The sequence below is a fragment of the Cornus florida genome, unplaced genomic scaffold (assembly GCF_030987335.1).
Source record: "Cornus florida cultivar Cherokee Brave unplaced genomic scaffold, ASM3098733v1 CherokeeBrave_3.0.0_Hap2_Chr07, whole genome shotgun sequence".
Lineage (NCBI taxonomy): Eukaryota > Viridiplantae > Streptophyta > Magnoliopsida > Cornales > Cornaceae > Cornus > Cornus florida.
This window is the reverse complement of record NW_026775577.1, coordinates 9,322,377-9,347,919: the sequence shown is the minus strand read 5'-3', so window position 1 is coordinate 9,347,919 and position 25,543 is coordinate 9,322,377. Positions and strand designations below refer to the sequence as shown.

At 35.3% G+C, this 25,543-nt stretch overlaps 1 protein-coding gene across 6 annotated transcripts; it reads right to left on the bottom strand.

The window, feature by feature from the left end:
• Window positions 1-2,077: 2,077 nt before the first annotated feature.
• LOC132316068 (histone acetyltransferase HAC1-like) lies at window positions 2,078-11,680 on the bottom strand. Of its 6 annotated transcripts, none has more exons than XR_009483906.1 (9): window positions 10,466-11,680; window positions 8,497-8,927; window positions 8,133-8,378; window positions 6,432-7,649; window positions 5,437-5,709; window positions 5,074-5,352; window positions 4,119-4,247; window positions 3,469-3,643; window positions 2,078-3,297 (listed from the first exon to the last, which is right to left on the bottom strand). XR_009483906.1 is itself a non-coding variant. In XM_059814569.1 (8 exons), the coding sequence occupies exons 4-8, from the start codon at window positions 6,903-6,905 to the stop codon at window positions 3,253-3,255; spliced, it is 1,200 nt and encodes a 399-aa protein (XP_059670552.1). In that variant the 5' UTR covers window positions 6,906-7,649; window positions 8,133-8,378; window positions 8,497-8,927; window positions 10,466-11,679; the 3' UTR covers window positions 2,078-3,252. The 6 variants fall into 6 exon arrangements, 2 of the variants coding, with proteins under 2 accessions (XP_059670552.1, XP_059670551.1); XR_009483907.1 differs by having other exon boundaries at window positions 6,432-7,613; XR_009483908.1 differs by having other exon boundaries at window positions 6,432-7,464.
• Window positions 11,681-25,543: the final 13,863 nt, after the last annotated feature.

Here is a 25,543-nt window from a genome sequence, read left to right as displayed (position 1 = left end):
AAAATTTAATGCATACTTTCAATTAAACACACAATGATACAATTTTTATTGTTGAAGGCAGATTGTTTGGCATCTAATAGTGAATCATTATAATCAAATATGACACTTTAACACAATAAGTGTAATGGTAAAGTGAAAAAAAAAAACGGTTGTTATATACATAATGTGCCCCTTGCTGTTCAAACTCAAAAAAAAAAAAACCTACATTTTTCAAATTGAGTAAATAAGGACATTTTCTCAATACCTAAAATATAAAAATACCTAAAATGCCCTTAAGACAAAATATAAAAATAAAAATCATTGATATCATAAAACACTGTTTATTAAGGGTATTTTGGGATTTTATAAAAAAAAATATTGGTCAAAATTGACAGTTAAGGGGCAATTTGCACATATTTTCAAATGTTAGGGATTTCTATAAGCATTTCTTGGCCAATTGTTGGTCACTCCCTGCCTCATGAATATCATTGTGGGAATTTTGAACTTTTGTGTAATTTGGTGGTGCAGTTGAGAGAATTAGCGGCTGTTCTACCACATGCCATTCAATGCCATGCAACCCAATGTGCCTTAAAATCAAAAGATACTTCATCCATGCACGGCAATGCAGTCTTTTGGGTGCTGGGTATGGTTACACTTCCTACAGTCCAGGAGGTGATCTTCCAAGAAGCCCTAGAAGATCCATGTCTGACAGAGATAGGAGGAGCCCTTTAGTCCATGAAGGTTCTTCATACAATTCATTACCATACTCATCACCAAGTAGACTGCTTTCATCACAAGGATATGGATCAGGCAGTTTTGATTATCGGGGCGATGACAGTCGGCATGAGGTGCACCACCGTCATAGTAGAAGGTGAACGGCATTGATGAGATAAATCACGTAAATTGTAAGTTGCAGATGTTCTATTCATAACCGACTAAATACATTAGATTCCTTCAGCACCAACAATTAGAGTGGTTTATAATCAAATATTAGACGATTGATGACTAGATTAGATGGGTTTGTGAAGTATTTTGTATGTATAATTCGCTGATTATTGCACCTTTTTAAGTCTTCTAACCGAATTTAGTCTCATTGATAAGATTCACATCAATGATTCACAATTTTTGTTTTGTTCAGTGCCAATGATTGATGGACTTATGTCCCCTGGTTTGGTTTAAGCTGTATCCGTTAACATGCATAAATGGGTAAATGCTCCGTGTAGGTTTTTTTTTATTTTTTTTTATTTTTTTTTTAATCAATTGTAGGGATTTTTTTTATCATTGCCATACCACTAGGGCTGCAAACGAATGAACAGCTCATCACCAGCTCCGGATAGTCAAATTTAAAGTTTTGTTCGGCCTTGTTTTTTAAGTAAACGAACAGACTTTGAGTTTGATTTTGATTTTTGAGCTTGTTTAAAAAATGAGCTGAGTCTGAGTGTATGGGCTGATCGCTGATGAATGCTAAGCTTGTTTGTGTTTGTTGATGCGAAAATCTTCACGACTCGGAACGACAGCATTTATCTACAAAACAAAGGGACGTTATCTCGATTGCACCGGTGGGGTGCCGGCCAAGAACCCTCCGACGATCAAGTTAATACTTATAATCGTATCACATAATAATTATGTATATTCTCTTTAGGGGTTTTTTCTTATACCTTCTTTAACGGCTTGATGCCCTATTTATGGCTGTCGATTGTAATCAAATTGGTCCTGCGGGAGATCTGCTTGTGGGAGATCAGAAGAGATGCCAGATTTGTCGGGAATATGATTTATTCCTTTGACTTTCTCAAATTATGCCAAGGTTATCTTCACCCTGTTGAACCACGTCGTCATTCATTATCCTAGATAAGAAATGTTATCATTCTTATTCGATGAAAATCTTTATCTCTGATAATGAAAAGGTCCGGCTCCTGGTCAAGGTAAGTTATTTTTCCGTTGCCCCCCATTCCCAAGCTTGCTCGTTTGGGAATGTAAAATTTTTTTTTTTTTTTTTTTTGCCCTGGAACAATACCCCGCGAGTACTGTTCATGTGAACAGTAGAGATGAAATCATTATACCTTTCACTTTCATATAGTGGTAGCCCAGCATAAATTAATTTTGACATTATTACAAATAATTACTCTTATAAATAAGAAGACGTACATAAAAGCATACATTTTATGATAGTTCAGCGCACAAATACAAAACAGATCTACCAAAGGAAAACATAGTTCACTATGAAATATGCGATGCTAATGGCAGTCGACAAATACAATCCATCCAAATCAATGATTGAGGATTTATTGCAATCTTAGCATTTCATCAGTGGCACCGCAACACACTGTTACTTGGTTGAAGACGAAATATGTTGTAATGGAACAGTAGGGCAAGAGGCATTTATGCTCTGAGCTCTATTCAGAACAATCTCATGGTATTACTAGTGAACTTTACCAAGGATTTAGAAAACCAAATAATGGTCTCAAAAGGGCTTTCTCTAATAAAGATCTTAGTGACACCAACTCTGTCATTACAGAAGATGTTCTGTCTCCTTCAAAATGTCTGAAGACGGAAAATCCTGATTCTTTTGAAAGTGGAGTTTGTCATGCAATTGATCCTGCAATTAATCAACCTTATGCATCTGAACAACTTTCACGATTGATGCAATGGCATGAAACTCCGGTAGGTGATAATTCAGTTGTAATGGAGGTGGACACAGAACTTCTAACTCCCATACAAGACTCCACAAGAACTAGTGTAACTTGGAATAAACTCTCATAAACAACAAGATGGACATAAAAGCATACATTTTGCGGAAGTTCAACACCCAGATACCAAACAGATCTATCAAGAAAACATAATTCCGCGTGAAATTTGTGATGCTAATGGTAGTCGACCAGTACCCTTCTTTCCAACTTCCTCATTTTTACCCATTTGAATGACAAATCCAGCTCTTGGTATGTCCCCTGGATTTCAAGACTCAACTTCACAAAACCCTACATTTGATTAGCATGACCGCTAAAATTGGACGTAATACATTGAGGATTGGCAATGCTTGTGATCGGGACTTCTTTAATAGTCAGTTAGTTCGGCAGGAAATATGTGATGTTAATGCCAGGTAACAAGTACCTTGCTTTTCAGCTTCCCCATATTCACCCATATGTATGACAAATCCAGCTCTTTCAAGACTCAAGTTCACAATCCCATACATTTGATTGCTTTGTGACTCTCAAAATCGGACCTAATATGTTGAGGACCATCAATGCTTGTGAATACGACTTCTTTGAAGGTGAATCATTCTTTATGACTAATGGCTGAAAATTCTTGTAAAGGATTGTTCTACAGAAAAAAAGAAGCAGCAAATCTGGTTATTTACATGTGTAAATTAGAAATTTTAAATAATCCTATCAAAAAATAGAAACTTTAGAAGCTCTTTAATCCAATATATAAACTCTGGATGCTCATACAAGAACTAGAATTGAACAAATAATGACAAAAAAATGTATTTACCAATATTTCATGGTAAACGAAGGTGCGAAGAGCTTCGCCATTAACAGTCTCTATCTCTGGTATGAAGTACTTGACAGAATCAAGATAGCGAACAACATTCTAAACCAAACTCTTTAACATACATTACGAAAAGGCATACATCTACACCTAGAATTTTCTGAAACAAAAGAATCACCTGATTGGGAAAACCACAAAAATAGTTAACAGCGGTGCCAAAACATGGGGAAAGCCACAAAAAAGAATATTTCAGGAAAATAACAGACTTTTCTTAGAGTATTTGAAATAACATGACCTCCCACGTGGCTATATATCAACACACACTCACTTCCATCCTTTTTATTTTCAATTGATGAAAAACTGATTGTATTGGCCCTTACAATAGTAAAGTCCATTGAAAGAGTGAAAAGAACAAGAAAATAATCAACTGAAGATTAATAACAGGGAGAAGTCAGCGGTGAATACAAGAAGTCAATCCAAAACCTCAAAGGAGTTTATTATTATTTCAGGTATTTAAAACAAGATCAATGGTATTAATCAACCCAAAGGGGTCTGCTTGGTACTTTCAGAATCTCAGGTGATTTTCAGTAAGTTGCCCTAATAAAGATTAAGTAAAGCAAAAAAAATTTATGGAACACTTTAATTTGTCTCACCTTAGATCTGTATGGGAATTCTGCAGGATAATTCTCGTCATGGAAGATATCAAAAAATTGTTGTTTCACTTTCAATTGTTTTTTGACAGATAACACCACTCTGACAACGAGATCAGCTGCTTCAGGTACCTAATAACAGGTCAAACATTAGACATGAAATATCAAGCAGCTGAAGTAGATTAAATGACCAAAAAGGAAGGAAAAAAAAATAGAAAAAAAGAAAAAAAAAAAGAAAAAGAGAAGCATAAATGGTATGAGCTACTCATATACAATAAAAGACCAAAAAAGTTCGATACAAAGAACACAATAAAGTGGATAAGTGGCATGCAATCACAGAAAATAAGTACATTTACATATAAGTGTATTGGTTGACATAAAAATGCATATTATATAGTGATTGTCAAATGTGTTGAATCCCATACAATATTAGTTACACAGGGCATGATCAAGTTCCACCTGTAGAAGAATATAACAATTTTTACTCCACTCAACTTTATGCAGGATTTGTAATTTGTCCAGGCCTATCATTAAATTGGGTACCTCCGTGATGAATATCATGTGATCTCATATCTTTAGCCATCTCATTCTTAAATAAATAAACCCTATTTGAAAATTTTCTAAATGTAATAACTCTTGAGTCTCCAACCAGCCAAATGGTTATGCATGGCAAGCATGGCAAGAGTATACAAATGGTGGGCTTGGACAAATATGATGTAAAACGACATTGTTTTACACCAGGTGTAAATTGATCCTACTTCAACAATTTATGTTTTATACTTCAGTCTAGATTTGTATGGATCAATCAACAGTATTTGAGTAATATACATTCATCACTAACTGGATTATTATTAATTTTCTTTTGTCTAAAATTCTAAATATATAGTTTTAATTAAATATGTTTTGATGATTAAAGCCATTTAAAATTCAAACTCATTCAACAGCGTTTCCATCTTACCTCATCAACGTTATTTCCTAAAGCCTTTGCCCTCTCTTCTCTCTCTTGCTTGAGACGCCAAAAGAGCCTTCCCTCAATGTGATCACTAAGCCTAGTCTGTCGCAGATTTTTTGCTCCAAATGCTGCAGTATTTGATAAAGGCATCTGCTGTCCAATTTCTATTTCTTCTAAACGGCATTTTGGACACATGTACTCTGTTTTTCCTTCCAAGTCTTGTTTCTTATTGTAGAGACCACATATCTGGGGTTGCCATTGTTCACATTTGTTACATTGAACCCACTGCAATAGCACAAGAGTCAGAAAACTGAATTTTTGACAATTTAAAGAATAGATTTATCAGAGGACAAATTGACAGAGCATTACAAGCCTTGTACAGATTTGCTTTGGAAATGGAAACCCCTTGGAATGAGATGCTACCACCACGAGACCCCCTAAAGCATGAGGGACAAAAGCAATGTTGTGTACCCATTTCATCCAGCCCATGAAAACAAAACAAACTGGGTTTTGTCGAGCACCGCAAGTTGAACAACACTTAGGTGCCGGAGCAAACAAAAGCTTTCCCATGGCACACAACTGGCACGAGCCTTGACCAACAGAATGTGCGATTGTATTTTCCGATCCCTCCTTCATGATACTCTGTTTCAAATGGAATGCATCGCAATACTAGTCATTTACATCAGATCATGTTTAGGCAAGTCAATATTACATGCATCGTTAGAACCAAAGATATATCTATATATATACATAGGTAGAGAGAGAGAGAGACCGTTAATGGCACAAAATAGTTGGTTGTATAAAAAAATTTCTACAGCATACACTCCAATCCGCAAGCCTATTCTGCAAGTAATCGATCAAATAAGTCGAAGTTTTAAGAAAATTTCACTTCAGTTAATAGGAACAATTTAAATAAGTTTTCTGGTTAAATATCCACACTTTCAAATTTCATTTACGTGATAGGAAATAAAATAAAAAAATAAAAAAAAACCCGATATAAGGACTCCACGTTGAAGAACAGCAAGTTCCCCAGTAATAGTAAGATGGCTGATGAACTAAAATAATCTATTTTATTTCCAATGCAGAATGAAGCAAACTAATGAAAGTGCTATAACATCATCTCAAGCTAAATAAATGTCAAGTATACAAATACTTAAGTTACACCCTCTCTAATAATTTAAGCTTTTTGGGCAGCGATTATATAAAATACTTAAGTTACACTCTTCCCAACAACTGAAAATTTAAGAGTATATAACATCTATAATCTTGTTACGTCAACAAACCATTTTAATGAGTATATAATCAGAAGTAATAAAGTGAAAGTAAATCACCCAATAACAGCAATTCAAAATTGACCTACAAACCTGATTATTCCATTGCCTTAGACTGGAAATATGCTCCTTTATTTGCTCTGCCGTGAAAAAATCAGCAAAAGACACAACTGGTATATTTGGTTCCTCTGACTTCTTTGCAGACTCATTAACAGCTGCAGGGGCAATTAAATCACCTTTTGTTTCTGGGTTGGCCGTGTCGGACATGGTCCTCACTTGTATCTCCTCCTCTTTATGACTATCAAGGGGCTCTTTTGAGTGACAAATTTCTCCGACAGCAGTTCTTTTCTCACTTATGCACGTGTGCTCTATCTCCCCGTGTCTACAACCCCCAATAAACACTTCAGCAGGAATAGGTGTACTCTTGAAGTCCAAGCTCTGAGCAGTATCTGGGGCATCATTCCAAGTTACACTAGTTCTTGTGGAGCCTTGTATGGGAGTTAGAAATTCCGTGTCCACCTCCATTACAACTGAACTATCACCTACTGGAGTTTCTTGCCGTTGCATCAAGCGTGAAAGTTGTTCAGATGCATAAGGTTGATTAATTGCAGGATCAACTGCATGACAAACTCCACTTTCAAAGGAATCAGAATTTTCCGTCTTCAGACATTTTGAAGGAGACAGAACATCTTCTGTGATGACGGAGTTGGTGTCACTAAGATCTCTATCCGAGAAAGCCCTTTTGAGACCATTATTTGGTTTTCTAGATCTTTGGTAAAGTTCACCAGTAATACCATGAGATTGTTCTGACTCAGGCAGAGCTTATATGCTTCTCGCCCTGCTGTTCCATTACAACATTTTTCGTCTTCAACCAGGTAACACTGTGACAGGCCCTCACACGGCTTATCAAGTTACACATAAGACTGATGGTGCCACTGATGAAACCCTTGAGACCTTGGCATCAACAGCTGAGATTGCAATAAATCCTCAATTGTTGATTTGGAAGAATTGTAGATCAGATTATTCAAAATATCAGAGGCTTCAGGAATCCATTGTGTACCCTGTTGTGAGTTATGCAAATTCGAATAAGGAAACTCCAATTTTTGCTACCACGGTGATGGAAAACCTACATCGCAAACATTGTGATCATTCTCCATGAAACCTCTATAGTGTTTGTGATCATTCTCCAGAGCAGCTAAGGAGAAAAGAATTGGGCATGTGGAGAATGGATGACAGAATCTCAGCAATAAACTCCATAAAATATTGATGGTACATCTGCAGGGCAAAGGTGACACCAATCCCAATTTTAACCTAGTACAGGAAGTCAAATAGAACATTTGAGTCAAGTCAACCAAATTTTTGAAGGAATTATTTTTGCCAGATTCTGGGTTGGTAAAATGAGCCATAATTATTTACCAAAAAAAAAAAGATAAAATGAGCCATAATGTCACCACTTTGTCCAGATACACAATTTCAGGACATGCTTCAGCTTTCAGGGGATTTTATGGTGTAAGGAACAATTTGGAAACTTTGGAAATTTAAAGTGTTGAATTGTATGGGATCAGCAAGGTAATGTATGAATAAATATTCAGAATAAAAGAAAATGTCAAAAATTAATGTCATTGGGAGCAAATGTAGATAAAGAAGAAGATTTTGTCAATTGTTTAGGAATGTTTGACAATGTTTGTGATGTTCATATAATCTTGCAAGTTGGGGAATTATAGGGAATCAAATTAGGTTTTCGTTCAATTAATATGTGCACAAATTCAACTAATAAATTCTATAAAATTTTACCTGCATAATTGGAAAGTATATCCTGACCATGATATCGCTGTTGAATATAGTTTTCTAATGATTCCTCCGGGATATACTGTAAATTACTGCCAGGAAGAGTTGGTCCACCATTAAAAGGTCCATTATCAAAATTCCAGTACTGCCCAGGAAGTGCTATTTTGGACGAAATCTGAGAAGGAACCATCTTGCTAGCAATCTGAATTACGCCCTCTGGTGATGAAAGCTTGTTGTTTCCTTCACAAGCAACTACAATAGTGCCCAATAACAGGTTATAACCATTATGCAAGGACCCAGCATAGTACTGAAGAATGAGATATTATCCATTACAAGAATTTTCAGCCATTAGTCATAAAGAATGACTCACCTTCAAAGAAGTCGCATTCACAAGCATTGATGGTCCTCGACATATTAGGTCCGATTCTGGGAGTCACAAAGCAATCAAATGTAGGGGATTATGAACTTGAGTCTTGAGAAAGTAGGGTACTTGTTGCCTGGCATTAGTGTCACATATTTCCCGCCGAACTAACTGACCAATAAAGAGAACTCCCGGTCACAAGCATTGCCAATCCTCAATATATTACGTCCAATTCTAGCGGTCATACCCAGAGCTGGATTTGACATGCAAATGGGTGAAAATGAGGAAGCCGGAAAGAAGGGTACTTGTCGACTGCCATTAGCATCGCATATTTCATGTTGAACTATGTTTTCCTTGATAGATCTGTTTGGTGTCTGGGCGCTGAACTTCCGCAAAAGGTATGCTTTTATGTCCATCTTGTTTATAAGAGTTTATTCATTCTGCAAACCAAGAACAAAGGCTGAATAATTACATAACAGGTGAAGCAATAGCATCATATGACATATCTAGAAGAAGAGCTCATATTATGCCCAAATTCCAAATTTCTAAACATGTCAATTTTTGCAGTGACAAATGCAGGTACAACACCACAATATGGTTGTTCAATAGAAGATAACCATGAAATTTTGTGCATAGTGTGTAGTGTATTGAAATTAAAGCCATGTTACATTACTCGAATGTTACTTTAAAAAACAATCATGAGCACTTTTAGAATTCTATACAAGGACAGAGAATTTGAAGCATACATGGTCATTCACAAGAAAATTGTGATAGCACTAATACTTTTATATGACCAACAATTGCACCAATAAAGAAGAGTAACATATCCATATTGAAAGTAAAGTTGAGAGAATGGAAAGACTAAACTAACATCAGTTTAGATATAAGGAAAGAAATGATAGCATGTGATTTGACGAAGTTAATGGCCTTTAGAGCGGACTAGCAAGAGCAAGACAAGATTCACGACCCTGAGAAGTCGAAAAAGGCCGTATTAAGTTAATCTCTTGACCCTTGTTCTTCATTACATTCCCATTTGTGTTTTTACTTTTTCCTAGAATATGTCCCATATAATAAGTTTGAATCCTATTGATTCGAGAACCCCTCCCCAAAATTCTTTAAATTCGCACTTGCCCCTATTTTATTTTCATCATTCAAAACAATTAATCAAAGCTCAATATCATTGACAACATATACATCATGGGCCTAATGCTGATCAATCATGTAAACTTACATTTTTAAAAAGGTAATTCTGCTTTTGTAATAATGTCAAAATTAATTTATGCTGGGCTACCATTGCATGAAAGTGAAAGGTAAAATGACTTCATCTTTACGTAATTAATTATTTAAAGACATAATAAATATCCAGACCCGATACAAAAAAATAATAATAATAATAATAAAAATAAAAAAACAAAAAATGAAATAATAGTACCACAAATAACTCAAACCAAGAACTAATTTGAAGGAAGTTGATATAGATATAAAGGGAGAATAGATATACAGCAGATAAACACACAAAAATCAACTAAAATCTAGAATTAAAAAAAAAAATACAGAAAAACAACAGTGAAGAAACCACAAACTAAAAACACAAGCAGGATCAAAAACAACTAGAATTTTAGTCAAACAAAACACCTTTATCAAATAAAAACACTAGAAGGAACAAAAATATTGGTCATGTAATTGGCCAAGAAAAGTTACAAAAATAATGAATCTCTAGCAATATTTAGTGCAGACTTCCAACCCAGTCCTGATTTTCTTAAACAGACAATGAGAGAAGAAATTCGAAAAGATCCAAAAACATAGTATCCTCAAAACCAAACCAACAATTAAACCATCCCCAAAACACTGAATACTACCCGATTACAACCCCAAAACATGTAAAACACAACCAACAGTCTCCGAAAAGACATCTGAAATACTAACCGAAGAACATTAACATCCATTAACAAAACCTAAAAATTGAAATAAATCTTACCGAATTTGAAAAAATGATGAATCCGTGGTTGATTACTGAGAAGTCGGTTTGTTGTCTGTTACTCGGTTGTACCCGAGTGAGACAGATCTTCAATTTTGTTGTCAACTGAGAATGTGGGGGTGTAGGCTGTGCAGCTAAGCCAGTGATGGCAAGGAAAGAGAGGAAGAGTAGTGAAGAGGGAATGAGTAGGTCGTGTGGCGGCGCTGAGAGTAGTGAAGAGGGAACTTTAGGTTTAGGGTTGTGTGGGGGCTGGGTTTATCTGTCGAGCAATACTTTCATGGAGGATGAATTTCATTCTCCCTGCTGAAGTGGCCACTTGTTCTTACGCCTAAGTGTCCAATACTAGAATGGGCAGGGGTTAAACTCGCTTCCCCTTGTCAGTCTCTTCTTCTTCTCTCTCTAAATGCAGAAGACCCAATTTTTCATTGCCCCAGCCTCCGCCTTTCCATTATAGTTAAATTAAGTTCAATTTGATACCTTCCTCAGTTCTGGGTTGGCCATTTGATTATCAAGTTCACATCAATTTGATGCCTTCCTCAGTTCCAGAGGCGGCACACACCGGTCCCGCCTTCACTAGGCTCCGGAACCGCCTTCACGGGCTTCACGTCGGCATCGGCAACCATAACCTCTTCACTCTCGGCGCCATCACCAACATTCCAGAACCAAAATATTTCATCGCAACTGTAAGTCCACGCGTCTCATGCGACCTCCGTCATCTTCTTCCTCCAGATCGCCGATGTTCTACTCACCGCCGACCGCCTCAGCAACAACCGCCGTCGACCGAGAAGTCGCCGGTGGTTTCTTCAGAGCTCTATGCCGCCGCCTCCTAACTGCCGCCGTCCTCTTGCGTACTGAACCTCGTGATCGGCACAAATCACAATATTCATCACTTCAAACTCCAAAACCCAGAACAAACATCAACATCAACAATTCGGTGAACGCGACTCACCCCAACTCGTCCGAGTCCCGTCTCTGCTAAACCGAGTCAGGTCATTCGATTTCTCTCTCTACAGATCTGAAAAGCCCGAACCTTCACCGCTCGCAGCGACGGTGCTCTTGAGAGCCATGGTGTGGGCCGAGTGTGCCGCCGCGAAGGGCGTTGAGGATGACGGCAGTGATGTTGTGGGAGAAGTAGTGGAAAGGCAGAGGCTGAGACCGAAGAAAAATTGGGTCTTCTGCATTTCGAGAGACTGACAAGGGGGAAGCGGGTTTACCCTGCAAAAATGGACAATAATATTGGACACATGGCGTATGTGGCCACGTCAAGTATTTTCCTTATTTGTTTATGGGCAGTTAAGTTAAAATTTAATTCTAATCTAAACATTAAACTTTAGGCCAAAAATAAGTAAATAAATAAATAATTTACAAAGACATACTAAAAACATAAGCCTAATCCAAATTTCAATTGGGATAACTTATTTTACTTACTAATAATAGTCAGGGCCCAGAAAATTTTGTGAGGGAGTCAGCTTGTAATTTTGTGAGGGCAAACTTATATAGTGGGTCCATTTTTATAATTTTAATTGGATTTTTTAATAAATTTTTAAAAATATAAAGTATATAATGCCAAAAAAAAAAATTAGTGGGCCGTATTATAATTTTAGTGGGGGAATTTTCATAAATTCTTAAAAATTTAAAGTAAAAAAAAAAAAAAAAAAAAAAAAAAAAAAAGAATTTAGTGGGATCAAATTGTAATTTTAGTGAGGATTTTTTCATAAATTCTAAAAAATTAAGATATAAAATGAAAATATAAAAAATCCAATAGGGGTGCCACCCCCACTGGTCCCACATTGGGTCCGTGCCTATTAATAGCAAACTACTTAATTAAGTTTTTAATGTTTATGTTTTGATACTAAAATGTTATTCTTAGATGAAATGTTTTATAAAATCACAATTTAAATAAGGTAATTAAATTATGAATTTAATTCTTCCTAACGCTAAATGTCACATACAAATACTATTATTGTTAGATGAAATAGAAAGACAACATTCACGACCTAGAGAAGTCGACAATGGTTGTATTAAGTTGTAATACTCCTAATTTTAAAAGGATAATTCTAAAATGATAGTCTCGGCATTTTTATTTTTATTTTTATTGCATTTTTTTATTTATTTGTTTTGTTTTGTGATTATCTGCGTAATTGGTTAATTATTTAATGCTTATTTAATTGGGTTAATTGTTTATTTTCTGTGATTGTTTAATTGGCTTCATTAATTAATTAGTTGGATTTTATTTGCTTTATTATTGCTATTATTTGCTAAATTATTAATAATATTACTTATTTTGATTAATTACTTAAATTGATAACTGTTTATTTACGTTGTGTATCATAACTTAGAGTTTTAGGTTTAAATGTGTAGCCGACTTAGTATTAAATTAATTATGGTATCATTTTTATTCTTGGATTACAATTAGAATTAGGGTTGAGGGTTTATAGGTCTATATATATACATGTATACGTTCTACCTAGGGTTGAAACCTATGAAGCACGGACACGGGACACGGGTACGATACGACACGGATACGGCGATACGGCAAATTAAAAAAAAAAAAACAGGATACGGCAATAAAATAATATATATATTATAATATATATATATATATATATATATATATATTTATTTATTTATTTTTACTTAATTTTTAATTTATATTTAATAAATACAACTTTTAGGCCCATTATTTAATAAACACAACTTTCAGTCCCAAAATAAAGCCCAAGCATCATTGAGCCCAAGCCCAATTAGTAACTACTAACTAGCAACTTAACCCTAGCGCACTAACACACTTTATACGCCACCACAATCTTTTGTATGAGAGAGAGAGCGACAGAGCAGATCGGTAGTCTGGTGTGTGAGAGAGAAAGCCACAGAGCAGATCCGAAGCATCATCCTACCGATCATTTGCTGGAGAGAGATCCAAGAACAAAGTGTTCAAGTCGATTAAACTCTGAGAGTAGAATAGACTCCATCCAAAGTCCGGTGTGTGAGGGGGAACGAAGTAGATCTGATCTAACACCTTCTCGCCAATCAACCAGTCCGGTGGCTCGGGCTGTGTCTGGATAAATTCAAGAAGATCCCTGCACTCTTCTAGCCTGTGTATATCTCTTTTTTTCTTTTTCTTTTTTGACAAAAAAGCTGAATCCGTGTCCTATGCGTGTCGCCAGCGTGTCCTTCACCGTGTCCGTCATGAAAAATAGGACACCTCTACAGAGGTGTCAGACACGTGTCCAAGGCTCGGATACACGTGTTCGTGTTGGACACGTGTCCGACACCGGTACGACTACCCATTCTTACGTGTCCGTGCTTCATAGGTTGAAACAAACCTTATTCCTGGAGTGAGAGGCAGAGAGATACAGAGGAGAAAACACAGAGTGACCTTGGGTGCTTAACAACGCAGTTCAAAGAGGAAGGAACAGGGTTGTTTCGGATAGAACCAAAGCACCGGAGGAGTAAACCTACAGTATAGGACACTAACGTAGCATTCAAAAACTGTGGAATTAGAGTTTCAAATCTGAAACTCAAAGGCAAGTTCTTTTCTTTCTTCTTCCCTTTGCCTGTGTTCTGTGCACCTAGATAGCCTCTAGGATTTAATTAAGCATTAACTGAGTTTCTTATGTATAATAGATGTTATATAGATGTTCTGTATGTGTTAAAATTTATTCAATTACAGTTCGTGCATATCTGTTATCTGTATGTTTCTTAAAGCATGATAAATCTATAGAACTTGTAGCCTCTATATTTGTTTTCAACTGCTATAAACACATCTTGGGGATTATACTGGACATAGTTAGGAATCTTAGGACCAGTTTAAAACCAAATAGACATGTTGAGAATGGCCGAAAACACTGCAGAAAGTCGCAGGAGTAACAAAGGTTGAAGAAGGCTTGAGGAGGAGGAGAGAGACGGCTCTGGAATGCAAAGAGCCGGCTCCCCCATTGTAAAGCCGGCTCTAGGAAAGGTAGAGCCGGCTCTACCCTCCTAAGAGGTGGCTCTAGGATTCCAAAGAGCCTGCTCTTTAAAAATTAGAGCAGGCTCTCTCTCAAACTGCTTCCTGAAGGTGTATTTGATGAACTGTTTGGAGTTGTTTGAGTATCTGAACTGTGTTGACAATTCTGAGACTTTCCAGAGTGATTAAGAAGCTAATTTTCAGTGTTAATAAGATCCTTGATTGATCAAAGCTTGTCTCTGAATTAACGGAACAAACTGTATAAAAGTTATGCATATTGTATACGGTTAATGGATGGAAAGAGACTTAGTTGCTTAGGCTAAATTTTAGGAATCCAGTGGAATATAATGTGTTTATATACTGATTCTAAATGCATATTAGGGTCATCTACTTAATAAATATGTTATATGCATGCTTTGGATATTAATGGTTGAAAGATTTAATCTTTTTTTGAGATTACCTGAATTATTGCTCGGATTTAAATTGCTAGAATATAAACTGTTCTTCTGCAATTACTTGGATGAGGGTTTGGATTGTAAATCACTTAATAATTATTTATGTGTTATAATCTACATGATTATGGAGGATTGTATGCACCGGTATGGGACGGTGGCATACTAGGGATGGTTTAGCTTAAAAACGCTAACCTAACCTACCAGATGAAAAGTATGGATTGTAAAATATTGAATCCATTAATGTGTTTAAGTCGAATCAACTGACTAGGTTGAGTGACTTCCTGGATTAATTGGTTGTAGTTAAGTCACATCAGCTGAATAAGTTGAGTGCTTATCTGGATGGTATTTTGTATGTCTCCTCATTGAATAATTGAATGACATACTATGGTTTCGGACGGACTTTAGATATATGATTATGATACCATGAAATGAGCTTGAGTCTTAGAGTCGTTGGTCAGGGTGCGTATATGCAGTGGATGCGTAGCTGGATATAGTAGGTAGGTGTACTCTGTTAGGTCTAGGTACTCATGCCCACATTTGGGTGCGTTTTTACATGTTGCCTTCTATTCAAGTTGAGACCCCTACTGTAGCCCAATGAATGTCCTTAGTGTGTATATATATGTATAGTTATGGATTATCTAGTTATGTTGAGGGTATCTAGGGTGTATCTGCGTATCGGGCACTGTATGGATTACAGTTAGATTAGGACTTGCATGTGGGCCTGACCCACTCTCTTGTTTTTCAGGTGCTCGTTAGTTCCAGGGTTAGAGCTTGGTCGTGCAGAGCAGATACGGACTTCCATTCCACCTACTACGTAGGACTCTCTCCATAGCTTATTTCTGGATTTTTCTTTCAGTTGTTTTATTTCAATTTGGATTACTATTAGGGGTCCACTAGAGATGGATTCTCGAGTTGTAATCATGGAGGTTTTGACAATTGGGTTTTACTAAGTTTTATCAGTTGAGGATTTTATATTAGTATTCTTTTCAACTTTTAATATTTATTCATATTTTATTTTTGTCATCTGTGTTCGTTATAAAATATTAATTGTTTGATATTCCCTCGGGTTTGGGCCTGGGCCTGATCAACCCGTGTTTCGGATCGGAGGGGTATCACATAAGTTAAGCTCTTAACCCTTGTTCTTCATTACATTCCCGTTTATATTTTTACTTTTTCCTAGAATATGTCCCATATAATTAGTTTGAATCCTATTGATTCGAGAACCTCCCCAAAAGTGTCTAAATTCGCATTTTCACCTATTTTAATTTCATCATTCAAAATAATTAATTAAAGCGACAACAAATACACCGTAGACCTAATGCTGATCAATCATGTAAACTATATTCTGTCCTGAAGTGATTTTAGTAAGTTACAACTCTATCATTATGTCCTTTATTATGTCAATTTTTATTTTATTTATTTATTTATTTTTCTGTGATTCATTTCTTTTATAAAGCCCACCGCACTATTCCTTTAAGTATGTATCCTCTCATAAGCTTTCTCCAATTTATAGCAATACAATATGACATCTTTTGTAATTTATAGGTCTAGTCTTAGCAACCTTCATACTTTCTCCCGAAATTTCATAGCATGAACCATTAATTTACTAGGTGCGTTTCTCTCAGCTACGGTTTTGTTTGTTTGTTTGTTATTTTTTTGTTTTTTTTTTTTTTATTTTCTTTTTTGGAAGTTAAAGTAAATACGCACACACCCTATCTCTACCAAGGTTCAAACTCCCGACCTTCCCTTTAGAAAGGAAGGGGTGATATTTCATCGTTGCGTAAATTTCAAAGTCTTCTTCAACTCTACTTTGTCGTATGTGGGATCACAACAAGTAATTTTTAAGGGTTCTTTGGTCTCACGGGTCTCACGACAGGTCAAACTCGCCCCTATATATTAATTGCAACCCGATCTTTGACCAACTCCGAAACCTATTCCGATAACAAATTTTTTTTTTTCTTAAAAAAAAAAACCAACCCCCTCACCAGAGAAAGAAGTCAAGTTGGGTAGGTAGCACTCTGAGGCCTTGTTTGGATTGGCTTTTCAAACGCTGCTTTTGGCTTTCTGGGCTTAGAAGCTATTATGAAGTGTGTTTGGATAATTTTATAGAAAAGCTTTTAGCTCTTAGAAGAGCGTTTTGGAGAAGCTGGGGACCCCAGCTTTGGTAAAACGCTCTTCTAGATACACACGGGAAGCCGTTTATGAATTTAATGAATCTTTCAATATGACAAGCGTACCCTTTTCTTTTAGGCATTGAGAAAATAAAATTACAACATCTGCCATTATAAAAGATATCATATTATTCCTAAACCCTAAGGATAACTCAAACGAGCAAGATCGTCACTTTCCTTCTAAACCCTAACGACAACTCAAATGACAACTTCTCGCTTTAAGGATCTCTTTCGTTTCAGGCAAGGATACGACATCTTTTACTTTGTTGTATATGAATGATTGATTATATTTTGTATATGAATGTTGGATTGAATGTATGGTGTGAAGTTTGGAGTGACCAAAATTTTGAACTAATTAATTGTACTGTTATCTTAACCAATTTTTTATTTATGCCCTAATCAATCACGTGAATATTGCATTATTAAACCTTCATTTTTGTATTAACAACCATTTTTCCATGATATATGGATGCATATACATATACAACATTATAACATTTGTTATAAATATGCTTTTTATACTATATTTGACATATTATTATAAGTATGCTTTTTATACTGTGACTGAAATATTGGAGAAAATTGTAATAATAATTAAAGTATCGAGTACTGTATTATTTTACTTGTTGTATATGAATGATTGACTCTACTTTGTATATGAATGTTGGATTGAATATATGGTATGATGTTTGGAGTTTCCAAAATTTTGAACTAATTAATCGTACTGTTTTCTTAACCCATTTTTTATTTATGTCCCTAATCGATATGTTGCATCATTAAATAACCCATTTTTGTATGAACAACCATTTTTACATATACATATACAACATTATAACATTTGTTATAATTATACTTTTTATACTGTGTTTGACATATTGTTATGAGTGTTTGTGATTGAAATATTGAAGAAAACTTTAATAAGAATAATTGTAATCTATTACTTTATTGTAAATGAATGATTGATTCTATATTATATATGAATGTTGGATTGAATATATGGTGTGAAGTTTGGGATGACCAAAATTTTGAACTAATTAATCATACTGTTTTTCTTAACCCATTTTTTATTTTTTATTTATGCCCTAATCGATGACGTGCATCATTCGCATATGAACATTGTTGTATGGATACATATACATACATATATGTATGAACACTTAAACAATCATTTTTGTATGAACAATTATTTTCCCATGATATATAGATACATATACAACATTATAACATTTGTTATACTTATATTTTTTATACTATGTTTGAGATAGTATTATGAGTATACTTTTTATATTGTGCTTGAGATATTGGAGAAAACTTTAATAATAATTAGAGTATCTAGCCCAATGCGTAATCACCTCTCATTCTTTATTAATCACCTCTCATTTTTTATTATTTAATTTTTGTTTTTTGTTTTTTTTTTTTTTTTTTTTTTTTTTGTTTTTTTAAGTTTTGTGATAGAGAATGATAGTGATATTGAGAAAAACATATATGAGGGGATTTTAGAACTTGTTAAAAGAGATGATATATAGCTCAATCAAATCATCGTTACAACATCATGTGTGGCAGTGCTACGAAATTCATGATTGTATAAATATTTTATTAGTTAATGCTATGACATTTTATATTATTTAATTATATTGAATGGGTTGTTATTTTATTAGTTGATGCTTAATACAATGTAATATTTTATATACGGCAATTATTTGATTATATTGAATAAGTTGTTTGTATATATCATGTTGGATTATTTGATTATACTGAAATGTTAACTACTTTATGTTACCAAACCGTCCAAAAAACACTCAATTCAAGGGCAAAATAGTTATTTTAGCATTAAAAGAGCTTCAACAAATGATTTGCCAAACATACATTAAAAACTCTTCTGGCCTAAAAGCTCTTTTAAAATACAGTTCCCAAACAGTGACAGATAAGCAAAATAGAAGTGATAACTTCTGCTTCTCTTTTTCTTTTGCTTAAAAGCAGAAGCAAAAACTATGCCAAACGAGCACTGAGTCTGAAGCAGTTTTTCAGAAAAAATCTGACTTCTACGAGGCGATTAGAAATCAAGATCAATCAGATATTTGGAAACCAATATTTTTTTTTTCCATTCCGAAAACATCAAGGTCGTTCGGATGGTTGTTTTTTTTTTTATCATTTTGCAGGCTATAAACATCATATTCATGTCTTTAATAAGCAATTTGGGTGGGTTTAGGCCGATTTTGAGTGATCAAATCACAAATAAGTCAATAACTCGTTTATAATGGATCATAAACGGGTTAGGTGTTAAATAAGTAAGTGAATCCACACCCTACCTGACAAATATTTTTAGACACGAATTGTCCAAGTTATTTTGATTGTTGAATACCAAAAAAAAAGAAAAGAGAAGTGATATATCTTCCGACTTCAATTGCCGACTACTCTTCCGAATATAACGTGGTTGGGAATGAGTCGAAGAGAAAGAGATGTTTACGGGAATTTTTTTAAGAGTTCTAATAGGATCCAACCATGTTGTATTCGTAAAAATAGTCGATAATTAACGTCGGAAGACCTATCATTTTTCAAAAAAAAATTGTTCTTACATTAATTTTTTGCTTTCAAGCATTACAAATCACAATCTAAATTGTCCACATCACTGTTCTAATATAAATAAATCTAACCATTTTTTTTTTTTTGGAATCATAATATGTCTAACCAAAGTTTTCATCCCCATTCTTACTACTTTTTGTACACATCATGATTAAGATATATGACATTAAAACCCATCTTTGATAATTATAAATTTGTCTCAACTTTTGAGTAAATAGGGAGTATTTCCTACTGAAATTGCTTAGATAAATGAAATTACTAATGTCTGATGAAAAATAAAATTAAATTAAATTGTACTCCACTTCAAAGTCTTCTTCAACTCTACTTTTTATCGTCTTTTGTTGTATGTCAAGAATCATACACAACACACGATAATTTCGGGTTCAATATTAGGCGACAAGACGAGAGCAGACATAAGAAAGATCAGATCAAGAGCTTGAGGAATAAAAACCTCTTTCTTTGTGCTTGAGTTCTAGCTTTGGAAAAGGATTGACATTGAGTTCTAGCTTTGGAGATCAAAGGCTGGAGCCGGACCAGCAGACTATGAAACTCATATATTCACAATGGATTTCACCGGATCAGCCACAACTCCTCTCTCACGAGGAATCTAAAGGTGGCAATTGGGTGAATTTGGGCTATTTTGATTGGTCAAATCCACTAGTGGACTCAATAACTCATTATCAGTCTATTTTAACGGGATCATAAACGAATTAAGATTAAGTGTTGAATAAGTAAATCGACCTAACTTCGATGAACCAAATATTTTTAGACACAAAATTATCTAAGTTATTTTGATGGTTGAATGCCAAAAAAAAAAAAAAAAAAAAATTCTTACATTAATTTTTTAATTTCAAGCGTTACAATTTAATTAATATTGTTAAATAAGTTGTCTAGTGATTTTTTTATTAAAAAAAAAATTAAAAGAAAAAATTATAATTAATGTAAGAAGAAATTATTATTATTATTATTATTTTGAAATCATAATAAGTCTAACCAAAGTTGTCATCCCCCATTCTTACTACTTTCTGTACACATCATGATTAAGATAGCTGACGTTAAAATCCATCTTTGATAATTACACATTTGTCTCAACTTTTGAATAAAAAGGGATATTTACTAATGAAATTGCTTAGAAAAATGAAATTACTAATGTGTGATGAAAATTTAAGGTTCTCACCGAGACATTGGTTATCGACTAGAAAATGTCAATGGGTCCAAATTTTCCCCCTGTTTTAAGGTCATGTCACCATATCTAATTATTACTATATATAACTCCTTAAAAAAAAAAATAATAAAAATAAAAATAAAAATAAAATTAGGATTAATTTAACTCACGGCCCCTCAAGTTTGGCCATTTTTCACCCTCAAACCTTTTTCGAAAAAAACTATGGTTCATTCTTACTTTTTCGTTAGGTCCATTCTCAATTTTTCATTACATTTTCTGTTAAATATATGTAAAAAGATAATTTTACCCTTATTTTTTAAATTCCATTTATTCCTAAATATTAAATTACATAAATGACCAATATACCCTTATCAATACACATACCCAGTACCCACCACCACAACCCCAGACCTGCCATCAGAAACGACAACCACCGTTTTCCACTTCGCCGGAACTGTTTGGCCGAAACTACAGTATTTGTTTTGGGGTTGATTTGTGGAGTAATTTCGGAGTTGATTGCAAATTGGATCATGGGAGAGCATCAATGCCTGTATATATTTTGTGATTGAATGATTTCTGGCCTCATTAATTTGCATTAAAAGCTTGAAGAATATAAAAATGGTGGAATTAGAAACGCCAACCACCGCTTCCGCCAACATCAAAATCGCCACCATCGCATCTTTGGTGCTACTCCGGCAAATCCAATCGCAACCCGTGGCAATGACATTGGTTTGGCACGGAGGTGATGGCGGTGAAGGCACCCAAATCAATTGGGCACCACCGCATCCTCGTTGCTGCTCCGGAAAATTCAATTGCAACCCACGACGACGACATCGGTTAAGCACAGAGGCGATGGAGGCGAAGACACCCAGATCAGTTGACTGTGACGTGACTGATGTATGAGGTCTTGACGCCTTTGATGGGCTCTCTGCAACCGTACATGACATGGTTCTTCAGGCAACCTCTGTACCTGGGTTTCCTCGGCACCCAATCATCGTCTCCTGCACCTGCCCCGTCGCCGTCGTCTCTGGCGCCTGCCCTACCGCCGCCTCTTGCGCCGACATCTTCGCCGGTGTTTTGCTTTTGTGTATAATATATATAGAGTAATGCTATTGCGAGCGCGCGCTCGCAATAGCACTAACGAGCTCTCCCATCTAAACCGTCGGATCCAAATGGTTTGAGATTAGGAATAAAACAAATATCTTTTTATTATTTTCGTCTCCCTTCTCTCTCCCAAGCTTTTTGTTTCTCTCTCCTCAAACTTTCTCTCTCTTTTCTCTTTCCACAAACTTCTTTTTCTCTTTCTATCTGTGAAGGTTCTCTTTCTCAATCTATCCAAATGGCTTGAGATTAGGAATAAAACAAAACCCAGATCAAACAAACCCAAAAAACCCGATCTCTCCAGATCCAAATTCATCACCTCACCAATAGCAACCTTCGCCGGAAAATTAAACCTTCATGAACAAATAACACCGTTTTTTTTTTTTGCCCCCTTATCTTTTTCGCCCCACCATCCTTTCTTCTTCTTTTTCCCTTCCCTTTTCTCCTCTGTTTCCTCTCCGTCTCTCCCCCAAATCAATTTTTTTTTTTTTTTGTCCTTTCTCTCTCCTCTATATGAACAACCACCACCATCCTCCCTAAAATAGAAAGCTCTCTCTCTAAAAAGAATCTCTTGCAAAACCTTTTTTTTTTGTTTTCTTTTTCTCTTTCCTTCTTTCTGCCTCCATCTCTAAAGCCAATTTCGGGTTTAAGAAATATTAATTAGGACGGCAAAATTCAATTCAACAAAAAGGTACTCAAAAACCAGAACCAACAATTGAATCGTCATCGAAAAATTGCCCGGACGTCAATTCCGGAGAATTTCCTCAGTTGGGATTTCAGCAAGCTTCGCCACAATTTATGGAAACTAGGGACAATACGATTACAACTACACCAAAGAATCACCGGAGCACAGTTGCATTCCAATCGCCGGCGTCCATTGATTCGATTCGTCCCCACCCTGAGATCGCCACCCCCCTACACCCGCTGCGGTGCAAGACCTGCCTATCAACCTATCAACAAAGCAACCCAAAATCACAAAGAATTAAGCATTTGATGGGCTATTTTACAATATAGGGAAGAGATGAGAACTGTGAAGCAGAGGTGGAAGATCTCTTGTTGGGTTTATTTCCTTCTATATGGAGGAAAGTCCAAGTGGGTTTTATTAAAGCCCAAAATTTAGCTCTTTAGGGTAAATAACCCTAAGGAAGTCAGAATTAAAAGAGAGAGAGGTTAGCCGCAAGTTTCAGAAGAAGAGAAGGAAAAACGTAGCTTTTTTCCATTCCGCCCAGATTTCATCAAACGTCCGATCCCGCTTCGTCCGTGGTCCGATCAAGCTGAAATTTGGAGGAGAGGTTCACGACTCAATGAGTTAAAATCTAAACAGTTGAGATCGGATTTTGAGCTCGAGAACAGTAATTCGTACTCGTGAACAGTAACCGGTTTTTTTTTTTTTTTTTTTTTTTTTTTTTTCATTCTGCCCAGATTTCATCAAACGTCCAATTCCGCTTCGTCCGTGGTCCGATCGAGCTGAAATTTGGAGGAGAGGTTCACGACTCAATGAGTTAAAATCTGAACGGTGAAGATCGGATTTTGAGCTCGGGAACAGTGATTCGTACTCGTGAACAGTAACCGGGTTTTGGTATTTTTCCTCTTCAATTCTCTTTGTTTTTGCCAAGATTGTTGATATCTTGATAAGATGTATTGTAGCCTCTAATTACGATTAGAGAAGACTTTGTGTACCCATTATTTGGTTAATAGTGGAGATTTCAATTGGACTAGGTCCCGTGGTTTTTGTTCCTCACACTGGGGAAATTTTCCACGTAAAAAATTGCTTGTATTCTTGTGGTTTAATGTGATTGATTTTCTTTTCTATTATTTTCAGCACATATAAAATTAGAGATACACTATATTTGCTTGCATATAGGGAGAAGAGTTATTCCGCTAATTAGAAAACAATAATTCAAATCATAACACAAGATATATACGTGGTTCACCCAAAATCAGAGTTACATCCACAGATGAAAAGAGATTCACTATATATGTAGAGATATTACAATAGTAGAGAATTTTAACACCAGACCATGCACACAAACTCTTGACCGAGTTCTCTGTGTATGCCACGAGACTCCCTCTCGCCATCAGTGTTCACTGTAATACCCCTAGTTTTCAAAAGGATAAAATGGGAATGGGAATTTAATTTTCAATTTTGATTTGTATTTCATTTTTTTTTAATTTAATAATTGGACTTATTTGTTATTTGTTTAGCTTAATTGTTTTTATTTGCCTAATTGATTTATTACTATTTGTATGTGTTTAATTTAATTGTTAATTTGAAATTGTTTTAATTTAAATTATCTGATTAGTTTGTGGTTTTACTGAAATTGTTTTATTTGTGAGTTAATTTAATTATTTGATTGATTTATGGTTTAAATGGATTATTTGTTTTATTTGGTTTTATATATAGTGTAAATTTAGGGTTTTCTTTTGTGAGTTTTAGCTGTCACATGTTAGGATTGGAATTAGGGTTAGGGTTTTATAGACGGCTATATATATTTATGTTCTTTTACGTCTGTTAGAAAAAAAAAACCCTATTCACGAAATAGTTTCTTTTAGAGGAAAACAGAGAGAGTCTCGGAATATAATCTGTGAGGTTAAAGGAGCTAGACAGGAGGAAGAACAGAGGGGCTGCTTCTGGATGGAACCGAGAAGCAATAGAGGAAGGGAACTGTGAGCAGAGCAGAGGGGAAACAGACTTAGAGAATTCTGAAACTTAAATTTAGAGACGACGCTTAAGGTTTCACACTGAAATCTAAAGGCAAGTTTCAGTCTATTCCTCTCCTGTAAACTTGTGTTTTGTGCATCTTATATAGACTACAAGAACTTAAATAAACTTTTAAAAATAGACTTTATTCATGCTTGGTGTTTTCTGAAATCTGTTCTGCGTTTTAAGTTTAAACTTATTCTTGCATAAACTGTGTGTGTAGTTTAAGTTTTGTTTGTTAATTGGTTCACATTGGGATAGGAGGAGTCTCTAGGGATTTAACAGCATTAATGGAACCTTAAAAATCTTAAAAAGGTCTGGAATAGAACACTGGACTTCGCCGGAATCATAGACGGCAACCGGACGAAGCAGAGACAAAGCAATGGAGCAGAGACGGCTCCCATGGGGGGGAGCCGGCTCCTTTGAACAGAAATCCCTCCGGGGGTCTTTCTGGTGATTTTTGATACTTCAGGGGTAAAAGGGTAATTTTGGAGTTTCATGGGGGTTCTTAAATGGTGTACAGAGGATGTTTAAGACCTAAGATGTATTGATTCAGGTCATGGGAATGGACAACATAAATTTTAAAATAAGAATGTTCAATACTGTCAAGAAGGAAGGAGAACTGGAATCGTTGGTTGGCTAACAAATTAAATGAACTGCTATAAAGGTAAGTGTTAGGAATTTATACCAATGATATAAATGACATGTTTCAGTTCTAAGAGGGTGGTTTATGCTATGGTTAGGGTCGTCATGTAATTTTAATTGATAGGTTGCATGCCGACAGGAGTTGTAGGAGTTTTAGTTGCTAGCTTTATTTTAGCGAACTAAATGGACTTGTATGGGAATACTTTTGGGGTTTCATAAGATGTACTTCAGGTAGATTTCTGAGTGTCGTTATATCAGACACATGATCTATAGTGAGGATTAAAGGGACATCATGTAATTTAACCATT

Coding starts and splice junctions, on each gene's coding strand:
- LOC132316068 (XM_059814568.1), bottom strand. CDS start 6,905: ATGCAACGGCAAGAAACTCCAGTAGGTGATAGTTCAGTTGTAATGGAG. Junction 5,353..5,436: donor AGCAAATCTGTACAAGGCTT/GTAATGCTCTGT, acceptor GTGCTATTGCAG/TGGGTTCAATGTAACAAATG. Junction 3,644..4,118: donor AATTCCCATACAGATCTAAG/GTGAGACAAATT, acceptor TTTCCCAATCAG/GTGATTCTTTTGTTTCAGAA.